This window comes from Galeopterus variegatus, unplaced genomic scaffold (assembly GCF_000696425.1).
Source record: "Galeopterus variegatus unplaced genomic scaffold, G_variegatus-3.0.2 Scaffold4458, whole genome shotgun sequence".
In the NCBI taxonomy this organism is placed as follows: Eukaryota; Metazoa; Chordata; class Mammalia; order Dermoptera; family Cynocephalidae; genus Galeopterus; species Galeopterus variegatus.
Genome location: NW_007730569.1, coordinates 167,375 through 186,788, shown reverse-complemented (window position 1 = coordinate 186,788; position 19,414 = coordinate 167,375). Strand labels below are relative to the sequence as shown.

At 47.6% G+C, this 19,414-nt stretch overlaps 1 protein-coding gene across 1 annotated transcript; it reads left to right on the top strand.

Moving 5' to 3' along the window:
* Window positions 1-10,385: 10,385 nt before the first annotated feature.
* On the top strand, window positions 10,386-12,362 carry TIMP2 (TIMP metallopeptidase inhibitor 2; the record flags this gene model as incomplete). The annotated part of the gene is made up of 3 exons (XM_008587588.1): window positions 10,386-10,452; window positions 10,544-10,730; window positions 12,054-12,362. Coding segments are annotated over 3 exons (452 nt in total), but the record flags the coding sequence as incomplete, so codon positions are not given.
* Between the last annotated feature and the right edge of the window lie 7,052 nt (window positions 12,363-19,414).

The following is a 19,414-nucleotide window of genomic DNA, read 5'->3' as shown; positions in this document are numbered from 1 at the left end:
ATAACCTCCTTTTCTCCCCCTACCCCAGCCTCGAACTACCACAAACCCACTTTTTGTCTCGATAGATTACTTTGGACTNGTGGCGCTTGGGTGCGCAGCAGCGCTCCCGCCACAGGTTCGGATCCTATATAGAGATGGCCGGTGGGTTGCGATCCCCTTACCGGTCACGAAAGAAACCCTGCATCCTTTGGCTATTGTGCCCTCATAACCTCCTTTTCTCACCCTACCCCAGCCTCGAACTACCACAAACCCACTTTTTGTCTCGATAGATTACTTTGGACTTTGATATGGGTGGAATCCCACTTGCTGTTTCTTGTGACTGACTGCTTTCACTCAGTTCAGTGTCTTCAGGGTTCAACTGTGTTGTGCCATGTATCAGAACTCCATTTGTTTTCATGAATGAATGATGTTCCATTGTGTGCCCACATTTTGTTTATGCATTCGTCATTTGATGGGCATGTGGGTTTTTTCCGCCTTTTGGCTGTTGTGACTCATGCTACTATGAATATTCATGCATGAGTTTTTGCATGGGCATGTTTTTATTTCTCTCCAGTACATTCTTAGGAATGGTGTTGCAGGGACCTATGGTGACTCTTGGTTTAATGCTTTGAGGAGCTGCCAGACTATTTTCCAAAGTGGTTATACCATTTTACAGTCCCAGTATCTATTATTTTTACAATAAGGAAAATGAAATCAAATGAGAAGGGGGGTAAGGGGTGCTGAGGTCTTGCAAGCTAAGTAATGCCATCATAATGACACAGAGAAAGCAAAGGGGTTCGGGATGCATAGTGCACACGGTGGTGCATGGCACAGGTGTCCAGCGTGACATTCGGGGGCCTCCTTAGTACATGCATAGAACAGAGCCTGGAAGGAAATCCGTCAGCATGCTAGCATCCGCCACGTCTCCTTAATACGTTCCTGTGTTTGCTGTAGAAATTAATGACATTAAATACCTTTATGATCATAAAGATAAGATCTGGAGAGAAGAGAAAGGAGACAAAACCTCCCATGGTACAGGGAGTGAATTTCCCTAATAAATCAATGGCCTTCAGTTTTCTGTGTCCTCTTTTTGTCCTAGTTCCCTCGCCCATAAGGAGCCACTGGTTAAAATGCGAGCCTCGGTGCTCCCAGCTCGGTCTCCTCACACTGCCCTCTAGGGGCCGTCTGGCCAAACTGCAGCGCCCCGGCAGCTCTTATTAAGGAGAGGAGGACAGGGGTCCATTGACAGGTAGACCCTTGGGTGGTCAAGTGACCTTGGTCTGGGCCAACGCCTGCTTCCAGACATACCCAGCTGAATCTGCACCCATGCTGGGGCTCTGTTCGTCTTAAAGCCTTCCCCAGTAAGCCTCCCCACCTTCCTGTGAATAGAAACAGGACTTCCCTTTTACGGGGCATTAACAAGGCAGATGTTTTCCAAATGCTTTTCGCTTGGATTCCTTTTACTCCTCACAACCTCCCTGTGATAAAGGCGCTATTATGGTCCCCATTTTACAGATGGGGAAAACTGAGACAGAGCTGGTCCGTGGTATGTGCTGGGGCCCAGTTGCACCAGCTTGCTAGAGCCCATTGTTAAACTTTCAGTTTTATGAGCTGGTGGATGTGATGTTGGCAGCTTGGAATTGGCCAAGGTGGAGTATTTCCATCACAGAAATGGGCAAATGCTCCAACTGGAGCTCTCACAGGAGAGCCAGAGGTTGGCCGTGCTCAGCCACGATTCCGACCCTAGTCTTTCTGACTGCAGGGTCCAGGCTTCTCACAGCACATTCTGCTGCTTCATTCCTTCGGCTGAGGGTTCAGAATTCTCACTGCCCCAACATCTAACCCACTGGTCCTCAACTAACGCTGCACAATGGGATTTGCTGGGGAGCTTGTCAAACTCGCAGGCTGCACCCTCGACCAATTCCAGTGGAATCTGTGGGGGTGGAGTCTGGACATCAGTGTTTTTAAAGCTTGCAGGAGTGTCCAATGTGCAGCCAGGGCTGAGAGCCAGTGTCTAACCAGAGCCATTCCTTTCCCTGAGCCAAAGGCACACCTTCATTCCAGACGTGCTAAACAGCTGGTCAGCCCACACTTGGAAGGGCTGTACCTCAGCAGCTGGGGACAGCCACCTCTTTTGCACAGGCATCCCCTGGACCTTATTTTCATCTCTTGGGGCCCTTTGCAGTCAGACAGACCGGCCTCTCACCTGGAGGTCCTGAGGACCTTGGCACAGCCCTTTATTCCATGATATGGAAGGTTCAGACTGCAGGGCCCTTGGGGTGGGTCCCAGGACGGGACAACCCATGAACTGGATTATGTCCAGCAGTCAGAGCCCTGACATGCAGTGGCTCTGCTAAGTATGTGGCTCGAGCTCCTGCCCCTATTCCACTCACCCTGAAGAGCCTGAGGAAACCGCAGGGCATCTTAGAGGGCTCGGTTCCAGAATAGGGGCCGAGAGCAGAGCATGCATGTGGTGGCTTCGTGGTGATTATTTGCTGGTTGCTACTTTGTTTTATTTACTTTGGAAAAAAGAAAAAGAAAAAAAAATTAAAAACTGTGGCCAGCCGATTAGCTTGGTTGGTTAGAGAGTGGCCTTGTAACACCAAGGTCAAGGGTTTGGTTCCCCATACCGGCCAGCTGCCAAAAACAAAAGCAATTTATTTGGGGGATGTGGTAGGAAAATCTATTTTGTTCAGCCCCTTTCCTGAAAGTGAGAGGCTTCTGCGTTCAAATGAAATGTTGTGCATCAATAAACATAAATACTTCCAATTGCTATATGTTAACACTGATGTTTTCTTTCACGCTGAAACACAAGACTCTCTTTTTGCCTTTGAAAGTTATTTAACATGGAATATGTATGTGTCCTGTACACAGGTCTATTAAATTGTTCCCAGTCCGATTGAGCTAGAAGACAATTATATAAGTAACTGCAACACGTTTTATAAGCTTGATAAAACTTGACATATCCAAACTCTAGCTCCACATACGATAAACATTAAAAACATTTGAAGATGGTCACAAAATAACTGTGCACCTGTCATCTTAGACTCAATTTACCACTGAAAGTAAGCAAGTCACGTGGGGCACATTTTAGATTCTTAACTGGCCGTGGAGCATAAGATGAGTAAAAGGCACTTGCAAATGTATTGCATAGTTTTTCTTTAAAATGCAGTAAAATATATATAACATAAAATTTATCATCGGAGCCATCTTAAAGCATGTAATTTGTTGGCATTCAGTACATTCACGGTGTTAGGTAACTGTCACTATTTCCAGAGCTTTTTCATTATCCCAAACTGAAATTCTGTCCTCATTAACCAATAATTCCTCATTGCTTTGCTCCCCCGGCCCCCGGCAACTTTCTACTTTCCGTCTCTATGAATTCACCTGTTCTAGGTGCTGCATACAAGTGGAATCCTAGTTCTTTGTGACTGCTTGTTTCTCCGTCATAACGTCCCCGAGATTCATCCCTGCTGTCGCATGTGTCAGAATTTCCTTCCTTTTTATGTGCTCACATTTTCAAATTTTCAAGAAATGTGATACTCTTCTCAATGGAATTTGATGTGTTTTAATATTGTTAATGTTTCCATTAACTTTACAACTGAGACACTACTTAGTGTCTCAAAGAAGCACTGGGAGGTTTTGATGATGAAGACACAGAATTCAAGGTGCCGAGTGGTAACAGTTTCTTATGTAAGGAAGACAAGTGGAATGAAAAGATGGAAAGCTGTCCAGCGAGATGCCCGTGCAGAGGCTCTGAAAACACACCTGCTTGAGTTTGAACACATGCTCTGGTGTCTGCCCAGCTAGTGTCCTTAGCCAGGTGGCTTTTCCTGCCTGTGCCTCCCATGCCGACTAGTGGACTGGGGACGATGACTACAGTACCTGCCCTATGAGGTCGCCATGAGGCTGAAAGGGGAAGGTCCACAGATGCTGGGCACCTTGGTCAGAGATTACCTGGGGGTAGCTAATCATTTTTTTCTTAAATTAGCAGTGGCATGACATGAGCTTGGAGCCCAGCACCAGTTGAAAAGCTGATGAGCTGGTATAGAATTGTTGTTGAGGTCTGGAAGAATTGGGCTAACCGTGCACCAGAAAAAATGAGAAAGTGCTGCTGGAAGGTCATTACTCCCTTGATTGGTGGAAGGATCCACAGTAGAAAGCTGTCATTGGAAGAGTTTAAGAAAGAAATGTGTTTGGGACAGCCAGCTGTGTCCCCCTCTGATTGCTGCCCTTTGGGACAGCTCAGCTTTGAGACTGCCTCCACCAGGGAGGGTGCATGACTTCCTCCTTCTCTCCTTGGGAGGGAGTGAGGGTGAGACCATGGTGGTGACAGTGGCTGACTCACCCCATTGCCAGAGGAACCTCTCCAATCCGACTTCTTTCCCAGGCTCGGTCAGATGATTGCAGATGTCATTTACTTGGTGAGGCACAGAAGCTACATCCAATTCTCTGCGAGTCAGGATGGGCCCTCTAGCCAGAAGCTAAGCAGAAGTCACGAGGCACAGTAAACCACTCAGCCAGCACTGGCCGTGGCCCCGTGAGTGACCGCAGGGCCCAAGGCTGCCCACCTCCTGTTGGGCTGGTGACTCAGCTTCACATGTTGAGTTGGGCACCAGGAGACTCATGTGCAGGAACTCTTACAGAATCAGCCCTGTAATTTTCTTCTAAGTCTTATTCAGCAAAAGGAAAAATAAACATACAACCCTTATTTACAAATCTGAATTAATTCCTGCTTTCCTGTATCCAAGACTCAGGCTTTGCTTTCTTCCACGACAGACATAAGTAGAAAGTTGCAACAGATGCTCACGGCATGTATGCCCAGGCAGGTCCTAATCGTACTGAAGGGGGTCGATTTGACATTCTGAGATGCTGCAACGGCGTTTATACATAACATATCCAACGCTCATGCTAGCCCAGTGACGAGGCCTGCTGAAAAGATACGGTTTGTGTTTCGTCTCCACTTCCTGCCTTCACCTTCTATGGAAGTTTGAATCAGGGGTGAAAGGCCAGCAGCAAAGATAGCAGAAAAAGGCAGAATATGAAGCAAACTGTTAGAACAAGCACCTGTGAGCGCCATCAGCAAATTTTTATTGAGCGATTACTATGTGCAGGAAACTGCAGATACAGAAGAATTAAGGAACAAATCTTACCCTTCATGCTTATGGTCTGGCTCAGGAGCAAGGTGCCTAAGAAAGGCAAGTAACATACAGAGTGAGAGACTGATGCTAGTCAGTGATTTAGTAGAAGTTGCCGTAGGAGCTTGGAGGGCGGAGCCTTTTAAGTGTTTAAGGCCACCCAGACACTTTTTTTAGTTATAGGATTCAGAATAAATGCTACTGTAGTAATCCTGCTTCTTGGTCCTTCTTCCACCTGACATGTCATAAAAGTCTAAACATAGAAAAGGATACATAGAGCTCCCAAAGGTAAGAAGAGCAGCCATTCAGACCCCATGGATGCAGTGTGCCCAGCACCGTGGACGTCACCTGTGCCCACTCAAAACCTCAGGCACACCAAGCCATACTTGCTCTGGCAGTTGGTCGCAGTTTCATTTATTTGTGACGGGGTGCAGTTGACAAGCTGCATGATTACTCTTGAGCTACATTTCTATCAATGTATTCTCCGTGGCCGGTGCTGCGCCTGACATCATTAAGTTGGATGCACTGAAGCTTTGTCAAGCAAAGGTGCTCAGGGCACAACCTGAGGCTCTGTCTGCCTTTTGAGGAATCTCCTGCCAGTCTCTGCCAGGCCCTGGAGCTCATCCCTGGGTATTTATGTCTCTTGACAAGATGCCATTGTAGCAGGAGTGATGAGGTTTTAAATGCCCTGCATTGCCGTCGGTTAGTTCTGTCGTTCACTAGAATACTCCCGTTCCTTCTCTCCTGCCTGCTAATGCCAAGGCTGTCACCAATATGACGTCTTCAGCAAAGGCAGGGAGGGAGCCCAGTCAGGAGCTTAAAGTACAGGAAACAGCCCCTCATCGTGCCTGATGAAGGGGATTTAGAGCAGATTTCTAATTTTTAAAAATTCCATGTTTTTGCTATTCATAATGGGAAAATGGAGAATCACGAGTTCAGTATCAAATGGGAGAAATGCCTGTGAATAAATATTTGCTGGAAAATGAAAAAGGAAACAGGGCAGTCAATGCATGGTATGTTCTTTCGTGTGTGAATGTGCATGCATAAGTGAATACTGGGGAAAGTGCACCGAGACATTAGCTGTAGACAATGAAAATGCTGGGATTTTTTAAATTTCCTGCATTGTCTAAGTTTTCTACAGTGGACACGTGTTACTCTTAAACCCAGAATAAACAGCCCGTGGTACTGTTAGAAGTCAATCTTGAGGCCCCTGAGCTGCATCCAAATGCAGAAGGTGGGCAGGAGGAGGACTCCTCCCTCTCCCTGAGCTTGGCGGTCCCCANTGTGGCCAGCCGATTAGCTTGGTTGGTTAGAGAGTGGCCTTGTAACACCAAGGTCAAGGGTTTGGTTCCCCATACCGGCCAGCTGCCAAAAACAAAAGCAATTTATTTGGGGGATGTGGTAGGAAAATCTATTTTGTTCAGCCCCTTTCCTGAAAGTGAGAGGCTTCTGCGTTCAAATGAAATGTTGTGCATCAATAAACATAAATACTTCCAATTGCTATATGTTAACACTGATGTTTTCTTTCACGCTGAAACACAAGACTCTCTTTTTGCCTTTGAAAGTTATTTAACATGGAATATGTATGTGTCCTGTACACAGGTCTATTAAATTGTTCCCAGTCCGATTGAGCTAGAAGACAATTATATAAGTAACTGCAACACGTTTTATAAGCTTGATAAAACTTGACATATCCAAACTCTAGCTCCACATACGATAAACATTAAAAACATTTGAAGATGGTCACAAAATAACTGTGCACCTGTCATCTTAGACTCAATTTACCACTGAAAGTAAGCAAGTCACGTGGGGCACATTTTAGATTCTTAACTGGCCGTGGAGCATAAGATGAGTAAAAGGCACTTGCAAATGTATTGCATAGTTTTTCTTTAAAATGCAGTAAAATATATATAACATAAAATTTATCATCGGAGCCATCTTAAAGCATGTAATTTGTTGGCATTCAGTACATTCACGGTGTTAGGTAACTGTCACTATTTCCAGAGCTTTTTCATTATCCCAAACTGAAATTCTGTCCTCATTAACCAATAATTCCTCATTGCTTTGCTCCCCCGGCCCCCGGCAACTTTCTACTTTCCGTCTCTATGAATTCACCTGTTCTAGGTGCTGCATACAAGTGGAATCCTAGTTCTTTGTGACTGCTTGTTTCTCCGTCATAACGTCCCCGAGATTCATCCCTGCTGTCGCATGTGTCAGAATTTCCTTCCTTTTTATGTGCTCACATTTTCAAATTTTCAAGAAATGTGATACTCTTCTCAATGGAATTTGATGTGTTTTAATATTGTTAATGTTTCCATTAACTTTACAACTGAGACACTACTTAGTGTCTCAAAGAAGCACTGGGAGGTTTTGATGATGAAGACACAGAATTCAAGGTGCCGAGTGGTAACAGTTTCTTATGTAAGGAAGACAAGTGGAATGAAAAGATGGAAAGCTGTCCAGCGAGATGCCCGTGCAGAGGCTCTGAAAACACACCTGCTTGAGTTTGAACACATGCTCTGGTGTCTGCCCAGCTAGTGTCCTTAGCCAGGTGGCTTTTCCTGCCTGTGCCTCCCATGCCGACTAGTGGACTGGGGACGATGACTACAGTACCTGCCCTATGAGGTCGCCATGAGGCTGAAAGGGGAAGGTCCACAGATGCTGGGCACCTTGGTCAGAGATTACCTGGGGGTAGCTAATCATTTTTTTCTTAAATTAGCAGTGGCATGACATGAGCTTGGAGCCCAGCACCAGTTGAAAAGCTGATGAGCTGGTATAGAATTGTTGTTGAGGTCTGGAAGAATTGGGCTAACCGTGCACCAGAAAAAATGAGAAAGTGCTGCTGGAAGGTCATTACTCCCTTGATTGGTGGAAGGATCCACAGTAGAAAGCTGTCATTGGAAGAGTTTAAGAAAGAAATGTGTTTGGGACAGCCAGCTGTGTCCCCCTCTGATTGCTGCCCTTTGGGACAGCTCAGCTTTGAGACTGCCTCCACCAGGGAGGGTGCATGACTTCCTCCTTGAGAAAGAAATGTGTTTGGGACAGCCAGCTGTGTCCCCCTCTGATTGCTCCCCTTTGGGACAGCTCAGCTTTGAGACTGCCTCCACCAGGGAGGGTGCATGACTTCCTCCTTCTCTCCTTGGGAGGGAGTGAGGGTGAGACCATGGTGGTGACAGTGGCTGACTCACCCCATTGCCAGAGGAACCTCTCCAATCCGACTTCTTTCCCAGGCTCGGTCAGATGATTGCAGACGTCGTTTACTTGGTGAGGCACAGAAGCTACATCCAATTCTCTGCGAGTCAGGATGGGCCCTCTAGCCAGAAGCTAAGCAGAAGTCACGAGGCACAGTAAACCACTCAGCCAGCACTGGCCGTGGCCCCGTGAGTGACCGCAGGGCCCAAGGCTGCCCACCTCCTGTTGGGCTGGTGACTCAGCTTCACATGTTGAGTTGGGCACCAGGAGACTCATGTGCAGGAACTCTTACAGAATCAGCCCTGTAATTTTCTTCTAAGTCTTATTCAGCAAAAGGAAAAATAAACATACAACCCTTATTTACAAATCTGAATTAATTCCTGCTTTCCTGTATCCAAGACTCAGGCTTTGCTTTCTTCCACGACAGACATAAGTAGAAAGTTGCAACAGATGCTCACGGCATGTATGCCCAGGCAGGTCCTAATCGTACTGAAGGGGGTCGATTTGACATTCTGAGATGCTGCAACGGCGTTTATACATAACATATCCAACGCTCATGCTAGCCCAGTGACGAGGCCTGCTGAAAAGATACGGTTTGTGTTTCGTCTCCACTTCCTGCCTTCACCTTCTATGGAAGTTTGAATCAGGGGTGAAAGGCCAGCAGCAAAGATAGCAGAAAAAGGCAGAATATGAAGCAAACTGTTAGAACAAGCACCTGTGAGCGCCATCAGCAAATTTTTATTGAGCGATTACTATGTGCAGGAAACTGCAGATACAGAAGAATTAAGGAACAAATCTTACCCTTCATGCTTATGGTCTGGCTCAGGAGCAAGGTGCCTAAGAAAGGCAAGTAACATACAGAGTGAGAGACTGATGCTAGTCAGTGATTTAGTAGAAGTTGCCGTAGGAGCTTGGAGGGCGGAGCCTTTTAAGTGTTTAAGGCCACCCAGACACTTTTTTTAGTTATAGGATTCAGAATAAATGCTACTGTAGTAATCCTGCTTCTTGGTCCTTCTTCCACCTGACATGTCATAAAAGTCTAAACATAGAAAAGGATACATAGAGCTCCCAAAGGTAAGAAGAGCAGCCATTCAGACCCCATGGATGCAGTGTGCCCAGCACCGTGGACGTCACCTGTGCCCACTCAAAACCTCAGGCACACCAAGCCATACTTGCTCTGGCAGTTGGTCGCAGTTTCATTTATTTGTGACGGGGTGCAGTTGACAAGCTGCATGATTACTCTTGAGCTACATTTCTATCAATGTATTCTCCGTGGCCGGTGCTGCGCCTGACATCATTAAGTTGGATGCACTGAAGCTTTGTCAAGCAAAGGTGCTCAGGGCACAACCTGAGGCTCTGTCTGCCTTTTGAGGAATCTCCTGCCAGTCTCTGCCAGGCCCTGGAGCTCATCCCTGGGTATTTATGTCTCTTGACAAGATGCCATTGTAGCAGGAGTGATGAGGTTTTAAATGCCCTGCATTGCCGTCGGTTAGTTCTGTCGTTCACTAGAATACTCCCGTTCCTTCTCTCCTGCCTGCTAATGCCAAGGCTGTCACCAATATGACGTCTTCAGCAAAGGCAGGGAGGGAGCCCAGTCAGGAGCTTAAAGTACAGGAAACAGCCCCTCATCGTGCCTGATGAAGGGGATTTAGAGCAGATTTCTAATTTTTAAAAATTCCATGTTTTTGCTATTCATAATGGGAAAATGGAGAATCACGAGTTCAGTATCAAATGGGAGAAATGCCTGTGAATAAATATTTGCTGGAAAATGAAAAAGGAAACAGGGCAGTCAATGCATGGTATGTTCTTTCGTGTGTGAATGTGCATGCATAAGTGAATACTGGGGAAAGTGCACCGAGACATTAGCTGTAGACAATGAAAATGCTGGGATTTTTTAAATTTCCTGCATTTTCTAAGTTTTCTACAGTGGACACGCGTTACTATTAAACCCAGAATAAACAGCCCGTGGTACTGTTAGAAGTCAATCTTGAGGCCCCTGAGCTGCATCCAAATGCAGAAGGTGGGCAGGAGGACTCCTACCTCTCCCTGAGCTTGGCGGTCCCCCTCTCTTTGCAGGAAAGGCCGAGGGGGATGGCAAGATGCACATCACCCTCTGTGACTTCATCGGTCTAAGTTTTCTACAGTGGACACGTGTTACTCTTAAACCCAGAATAAACAGCCCGTGGTACTGTTAGAAGTCAATCTTGAGGCCCCTGAGCTGCATCCAAATGCAGAAGGTGGGCAGGAGGAGGACTCCTCCCTCTCCCTGAGCTTGGCGGTCCCCATCTCTTTGCAGGAAAGGCCGAGGGGGATGGCAAGATGCACATCACCCTCTGTGACTTCATCGTGCCCTGGGACACCCTGAGCACCACCCAGAAGAAGAGCCTGAACCACAGGTACCAGATGGGCTGTGAGTGCAAGGTGAGTACGACACCCCCGTCCCCCGTGGTCTCCGGGTGCACGGCTGGGGGTTGGTCCCTGGCTTTCCAGGGCTTCTCCGTCTACCGGGTCCTGATTTAGGACTGTGCTCCGGAGGGTATGGCCTCCCCAGGAGTGAGACTATCTGGGTGGGTGCAGAGCCTTCAGCTCCCGGTTGCTGGAGAGCCCTGAGACACATCTCTGTCCAGGGGTGTTCGGAAGGTAGGGGAATTGGAGGACGAGTACCCGAATTCCGCTGTGTGCCCTGTAGCTTCTAGGAAGGGAAGCCTCCTAGGAAAAGGAATTGTGTGGGAAGAACACGGCCCTGTGAGCATTTTTCTACACACACACACACAAGTGCAAACACTCTCGTGTGCCCCGTGTGCGAGCGCCCCCTGCACCACACTTTTCCCAACATTCTAGACATTTCCATGCATGGGTCCGTGTACACACAGAGTTTGTGTGTTGAGAACAGCAGTAACACTGCTCCCTTCTCAACCAGCCCAGAGCTTGTGCCAGGCACAGGTGTAGCAGTGCGGACACTAGATGTGGCCATGGAAGGGGAGAGCTCTTCCAGGACCCCAGTCTCAGATTCTGTCATCTCCTAGCACCTGCCCCGTCCCCCGCCCCCGCCCCAACACACACACAGAGGAAGCACTGCCATATTCCAGGTGCCCGTCCATGTTACCACACGTGAGTCTGAGGCCAGGAGACTCCAGGCTGAGCGTGGCCCCTGGTGAGGCTGCGAGGATTGGCTGGTCAGAGCCATTTGTGGGGCCTCTTTCCCTTCTGACCTGGCCCGTCCCTTACTCATTCAAAACCTGAACTCCAACTCATAGTCTCCAGCTACACGTACATCAGGCAAAACTCCTCTGTGCCCAACATGAGATCCAAGCAAGTCCGTCCTTTCTCTTTACAGGGCCACGAAGGGGGTCACTCTATTGTAGCCTCGGGGTAGCTGCCAGTCACCTCGAAACTTCGAGCTGGTGCTTGGGAGCAAGATGCGGGTCTTTTTATTTGGCTCCAGGAAATTGAAGACCCTTTGTAGTTGTTGTTATACCCCAGGGAGGGCAGGGCTAGCCATTTTTGGTCATGCTCAGAGAAGGTAGACAAGATGGCCCAAAGTGGAGGAGCTCTTACAGCAGCAGGGGGTACAGCAGCAGGCCTCGGGCAGGCCGCCTGCTACTCTAGGGAGAGTATGGGACTCGGGAAAGGCTGTCCTTGAATGCCTTGGGCAGGAAGGCACAGTGCGAGGTTCTGGAGATACCCCTGAAGGGCCCCGCCCCGCCTGCCCCTCAGTCCCCACCTGCATGCGCCCCTTCCTAGATCACACGCTGCCCCATGATCCCATGCTACATCTCCGCCCCGGACGAGTGCCTCTGGATGGACTGGGTCACGGAGAAGAACATCAACGGCCACCAGGCCAAGTTCTTCGCCTGCATCAAGAGAAGCGACGGCTCCTGCGCGTGGTACCGTGGAGCGGCGCCCCCCAAGCAGGAGTTTCTCGACATTGAGGACCCGTAAGCAGGCTGACAGCACCCTGTAGCCAATCGAAAAGCCTCCAAGGGTTGAGACTGGTCCAGCTCTGACATCCCTTCCTGGAAACAGCATGAATAAAACAGTCGTCCAAGTGGGTCCAAATTAGTGTGATTCTGCACCCACCCATCCCCAACCCCCCCCCCCCTATACGAAGTTATACGAGTTCAGAATTCTCACTGCCCCAACATCTAACCCACTGGTCCTCAACTAACGCTGCACAATGGGATTTGCTGGGGAGCTTGTCAAACTCGCAGGCTGCACCCTCGACCAATTCCCGTGTTCCCTTTGCCAGCCTGGGCACTGTGTGTCTCGGTCTTCAATCCTTGGTGTGGGCAGGGGTAGGACACTCAGACTTTGCTCCCAGGTTACAAATGCTGAGCAGGCACAACTTTGGGGTCTTCCTGGCCTGGATTGGGCAGAGCCTGGAAATGTACATTTTGCAGAAACTTTCGAGGGTCATTGCAAGACTGTGTAGCAGGCCTACCAGGTCCCTTTCATTGTGAGAGGGGCATGTCCCTCGTTTTCTGCAGCTGCCATACCTTTGGCCCAAGGGTGGCAATCCCTGCCCCTTACAGGTGCCCCCCACCTTCCCTGTGCCCACCATGGACTCCCAGCACCTGTGACTCCTCACATCCTGGAGTGGCCCTGGAACCATGGCGTCTTATAGGAGCCCCAATTAATCCTGTTAATCTGCAGAATTCCAGTGGGAGCTTCCCTCCAGGGCCATGCGGATGTGGGAGTGAGAAACCACGTTCAGCCTCAGCCAAGTCATTTCAGTCCCGTTCCCTCCCCTCCCTGGAACCATGGCGTCTTATAGGAGCCCCAATTAATCCTGTTAATCTGCAGAATTCCAGTGGGAGCTTCCCTCCAGGGCCATGCAGATGTGGGAGTGAGAAACCACGTTCAGCCTCAGCCAAGTCATTTCAGTCCCGTTCCCTCCCCCCGACCCCAGCCCCACATTTCCCACGCCCTGGTGGGAATCTGCTGTCCCGAGGGCAGGTGGCTGGGGTGTTTGCTGCCCTTCAAGTTCATTTCGAAGTTCCGCCGCTGCTCCTGCTTCCTTCCATTCTGCATCAGGCCTCCAGACTGAGTTGCACAGCTTGGTGTTACCCGGGTTGTGTGCAGCCAGCAGCAGGGGCTGGCTGTGCACCCCGGTTGCACATCCCGAGAACATAAAAAGCTGGGTCCTGCTGTGCCCTGACAGGTTTAGTGTAATCTCCCTCAAAGACTGACAACCACTGTTCTGCACATGGATTTCTGCAAGTGAAGTTAGCTAAAGCGTATTAAGAAGCCCAACCTAGGAAGGGAAGAATTTTGGAGGTAGGTAAATTGGTGACACTTCTTTCTGGGCCTCCAGGACATTGTGGCCTTCTTTAAGAGACATCTCGTTTTTCTAAAGATGACTTCTCAGATAATATGTGAACCTGAGGGGCAGGTGTAGCAACCTCTGCTTATATTTCTTATATTACAAATACTACCCAGTTTAGAAACTTCATAGGGAACCTATTTGTTCCCTAAAAATGATTTTCTGATGCCAGTACAATGGGGGTTGATAGGCAGAACTTCTTCAATAACAGTAATATCTTTTTTCTTCCTACCTGTGTTGTAAAGATGAACTTGTCCCGAGGACATACGTGCACATTATGCAAACATACACATACATGCACGCGCACGCACACACACAATGAGACCGAAGTCTGGCAGCCTGCAAGTGGTCCATCTGCAAAATGCTTCCAAAGTCACCATCTTCTAAGCCTGTTCTATTCTGCAGTGACCTCAAAGCTACTGTGAGACTCCTGACCCCCGAGTGGCATGCAGCCCCCATGCCCGCCTGGGACCTGGTTAGCAGAGACCTTCATGACCTCCCTTTCTAGAGCAGACTGGGGGAATATCCAGGAATCGGCCCCTGCCCCAAGGGCGTTTTCATGCTGTATAGTGATATAAAGTTGGTAAGATGTCATAATGGACCAGTCCATGTGATTTCAGTATATGCCACCACCAGACCCCTCCGATCAATATAACACCCCACCCCCGTTTGCTTCCTGTATGGTGATACCATATGTAACATTTATTCCTGTTTCTGCTGATTTTTAAAATGTCTCGGTTTGTTTTCAACATCCGCTGTAATCATTCCTGTGCTGTGTTATTACCCTTGGTAGGTGTTAGACTTGCACTTTTAAAAAAGGTTTCTGCATCATGGAAGCGTGTGGCCCAGTGTGGAAAGTGTCATGGAAGCTAGCCTGTGACAGTGGATCCCTCAGATCTTTTCTTCTGTTCTTTGAGTACATTTGCTTTTTCCGTCTCTTAATTTTTCATTCTCTGGTTCAAGTGATTACAAAGTAAAGGATTTGTGAGTGGGTTTGTTCTAAAAGATGGCCTTTATATTCGATCCATGCACATTGGTTTCTCATCATGCTGAGCAGACAACAGCAAACAGATCAAGATGAAGTGCCCCGTGGCAGCCAAGAGACGAAGCCACTCAAAGGCCTTCACAGTGAATAATTGCAATATATATATAGTTTAAGAAGGATCTCCATTTGGCATTGTTTAATTTATGTGTTATATTCTAAGCACCGCTTTTCTTCCTCTATTCATCATGCAAGCAACTCAAAATATTTAAAGTTTACATTGTAGTTATTTTCAGATCTTTGCTTGATAAGTATTAAGAAATATCGGACTTGCTGCCGTAATTTAAAGCTTTGTTGATTTTGTTTTTGTTTGGATTTTGGGGGGAGGGGGGAGCCATGTAGAATATGAAGTCTGAGACCTTCCTGTGCTGGGAACACGTGAAAGGCGTTGATAGTCGACAAGCAGACTGCGCATGTCTCTGATGCTTTTGTATCATTCTCGAGTGATCGCTCGGGCAATGGACAATAAACAGTATTATCAAAGACAACGCTGGCTCTCTGTGTGGCTGTATCCAACCTTCAGAACTGCCGCTTTCTAGCTCAAGAATGGGGGTCTGGGGGGCACCCTTTGTCCTCAAGAGAACAGACTCCTGGGTGCTTTGAGGTGAGCGTGGGGTGCAGCAGAGACGAGGCAGAGAAAGTGAACATGGGGCAGGAGCATGCAGCAGCATCCCCTTCATTCATTCAGCACGTGCCTCCAGCTTTTATTGTGGAGTGTTTCCAGCATATACAAATGTAGTGCAATAGACCGTGCCCCCATCTCGCAGCTTCCACGTGAGCAATTCATGGCCAGTCTTTCTTCCACGTCCGCATCTTCTCCCCCAACCTCCTTGCCTGAGATTATTTGGAAGGGAAGATGAAACAATTCAGTACTTATGTCTAGAAAATAAGAACTATTTTAAAAACATTTCTTTTCTTTTTAAGATGACCGGTAAGGGGATCTTAACCCTCCTTGACTTGGTGTCGTCAGCACCACACTCTCCTAAGTGAGCAAACCAGCCATCCCTATATAGGATCCGAACCCGTGGCCTTGGTGTCATCAGCACCTTTTTAAGATGACCGGTAAGGGGATCTTAACCCTCCTTGACTTGCTGTCGTCAGCACCACGCTCTCACAAGTGAGCAAACCAGCCATCCCTATATAGGATCCGAACCCGTGGCCTTGGTGTCATCAGCACTGCACTCTCCCAAGTGAGCCATGGACCAGCCCCTTTAAAAACATTTCTTTTTTTTTTTTTTTCCTTTTTGTCTTTTTTACTGACCGGCAATGGGATCGCACCCCTTGGTGTTGCGCCCGCACCGTGCTCAGCCAGTGAGCGGGAACCGGTCTCCACATGGGATCCGAACCCTCGGCGGGAGCGCCGCCGCGCTCCCAAGCAGCACACTCTCCAGTGCGCCACCGGGCCGGCCCTAAAAACATTTCTGATATACCTCTATCACACCTTAAAAACATACTTAGAATTCACTAATGTCAAATACCTAACGAGTGTTCTGATATCCCTGGCTGACTCAAAGATGCTTTTTTGTGGCTACTGGTTGGAATCAGGATCTCCTTAAGATCCATACATTGCAGTTGGTTATGTCTCTCACGTCTCTTGTTCTGCAGGTTTCTCCTTCCTCTCCCCGCCTTACCCCCATCTCATGCTGGGAAAGACGGTCCCATCGTAACTGAAACTTCAACCAAAAGTCTCGTATTACTTTAAGTCACCATATGAAAATTCTTTAGTGGTGTATTTGAACAGTTGCTCGCCCCCTGGTCCGTGTGCGAGTTTGTTATTCCAGGGACAGCCGGAAGAATTGTGAGGAACCAAGCTTGCACCAATGTCTGCGTTGCAAGACATTAAATACCATCCATTCAATACCAATGATTGCAGAAATACTTAGATTGTTTTTTCTATATGGTGAAATATATGGGGAAACGGTTCAGTGGCATATAATAATAATACACAAACTTCCAGTGCAAATGACCTGACTTGGCATTTGTACCCACACAACCTGCAGACCACACTTGGGATCTTAGCAAACGACATGCCAGATGATTGCTACTCATGTCACTTATTTATGTATTTAGGTCACTTGTGACTTAAAGAAAAAGACTTCTCATTTTGGAAATTTTCAAACATACACAAAAATGCAGAGAATGGTATAACAAATGCCATGTGTTCATGATCTGGTTTCAACAATCCCCCAAGTTTTGTCAATCTTTGCAAACAATTTAAAATCAGTTTATAGGCTCACATATGGGGTAAGCAGATTGTTAGGGACACTACCAGACACCATTATTTCCCTCTCAGTTTTGTTCATTCTGTGAAAGAAAAGTGAAGGGGACAGCTGGGGTCAGCCCGGCTCACAGGTCACAACACCCACCAATAGAGGGAGTGCCCCACAGACACGGCAGGATGAAACTTGAAGAGACGTGGGGGTGGGGTGGGGGCACAGGACTGGTAGAATTCTTCAGAGCGGATGGAAGAACTCGAGACTGGTTACAGCATGCAGTAGGATCCCTGTCTTTTCCCTCCTAATTATTAATGGATGTTTTTACCTGACTTAACTAAAAATTCAAGGGCTGGCCAGTTGGGTTCGGATCCCCACACCTGCCAGCTGCCAGAAAAAGTAAAAGTGAAAAACCAAACCAAAACAGTGGGGTTACAGATATTTTATTAGCATCAACTTTTATTACTGGTGATTTGCTGTTACCATAGATTTTGCTTTAAGACTTTGAGGTTCATGTATGACGAGGTCTATCTTTAGCCTTTGAGCTGATCCACGGCTCACCCTATTATCTCTGGCCGTGACTCATCTTGTGGTGAAAGACGCTGCTTTGATTTGAGGGAAGCATTTAGCTCTAATAGCAGCTTTTCTTCAAGAAACAAATTGATTATGAAAAAAAACCCAGACATTCAGAAGCAAAATAATTCTGTGCATTTTCATTCCATAACAACTGGGAGGAACATTCCTTTTCCAGTTAAACTAGCAAAACAAAAACGTGAGACAAATAAATCCAACTCAGAGCGTGCAGAAAGGTGGGGTCAATATCAGAGAAGGGGTGAGTGTTAAAGAGGCCTCGAGGATGGGATTAAAGACGGGGGGGCAGAAGTGATGCTGTCTGCGCACGTACCTAGTGTCTTAGTCCATTTCTGTTGCTTATAACAAAAAACTAGGTTTATAAAGAAAACGAAATTTATTGCTTGCAGTTTCTGAGGCTGGGAAGTCCAAAGTCCATCTGGTGGTGGCGACAGTGACCCAGGGGTCTCACATTGCAGGATGGTGGAAGCAGAGACAGACTCTCCTCTTCTTTTAAAACCCTCAGAATGACGCCCATGACCACCATTTTTAATCCATTCACTACTGCAGGGTCCTACAATCACGTCTTCAAGGCGCCTCCTTTCAATGACCATAATAGGATTTCCCACCCTCTTAGCAGTCACAGAAACTTGGGGGACACAATTCAAGCTTCAGTGAGTTTTGGGGGGACATTCAATATACTAAACCTAGAAATAAAGAAAGCTGAAAGTCAATTTTTATTTTTAGGCTGATCAACATGCCTTGCTTTGCCCCTTCAAGCAAAGCCTCTTCAACCAGATTCTAATAGTCCTCTCCCAGGAGTGTCACACAGGATGCATTTGGCAACACATGAGCTGTTGCCAACCAGTGAAGCTCGTGAGAGGCTTCAGTGCCCGGAGTTCTCATTGAGGTCTGGTCACGAAGACACCCTCTGCCCAACATGTAGCAAAATTCCAAACCCCTACAATGGAAGAGGTGCTCAGCATAGACCAAGAGTTGAGGCACAGTGAGCCATTCTTATCAGAGAATGTTGGGAACCCTCTCCAAATCCAGATTTCCCCCTTCCTAGGAAGAGCAGTCTCATGCTTACTATGGCAACTCTTTTCTACACAAACCCCGTCTGTTGCCTTTCCACAGTCTCTCCCAGCTCAGGAGACTCTGGCCCTAAACTCCCGTGGGCAACTGCTTAGGACGTCATTCTAATAAATGTCACAGTTCTATAATAGCTAAGGGCTGTGCTCAGGGACTCGCACGCTATATCCTATTTAATGCTTGCATACTCTGTGAAGTTGGTGCTGTTACCTTCCACATTTGACAGATAAGGAAACTGAGGCTACTGGAGTTGTCCGGTTACCCAGCCAGTAAGTGCTGGAGCTGGGACCTGCACCTAAGCAGAGCACACTCCAGGGCCTGTGTTGCAGTAGCACACGCTCCTGCCGTCTTTCCTTCCCTGGCACCCCTAAGGACCAGAAGCCTCTCAAAGACGTGGCTCACCTGGAAGCAGGTTCCATTCTGCAGGTGAAAACTTGCCTTATGCTTACAGGAAGAGTCTTGGTGGTGGCTGGTTGGTTGGCTTTTAGTTTGTTTGTTTTTTCTAAACTTAAAAAGATAAAATTAAATTATCTGGAAAATTCATCTCTATATAATTTATCTTCCAAACCAGGACACTTCCAAGAGAGAAAGGGGGTGCTATTAACAATTAGTGGGGTTAGCAAGTGTAAACCAGGACTGTCCTGAGCAAACTACGGTGCACTGTCACCCTATGTGTGCAGGACACCTTCCCCAGCGACACCAGGTATATCGAATCCCCCTCTGCAGTAGGACCCAAATGCTAGGACACAGCATCCCCCATGACCACAGGGCCCCCAAACCTCATGCTACCTTCCTGTGATCTGCCAGAGAAGGTGTGCCAATTAAAGTGGCACTGGCCACTGAAAGAAATAAACCCAGCATCCCA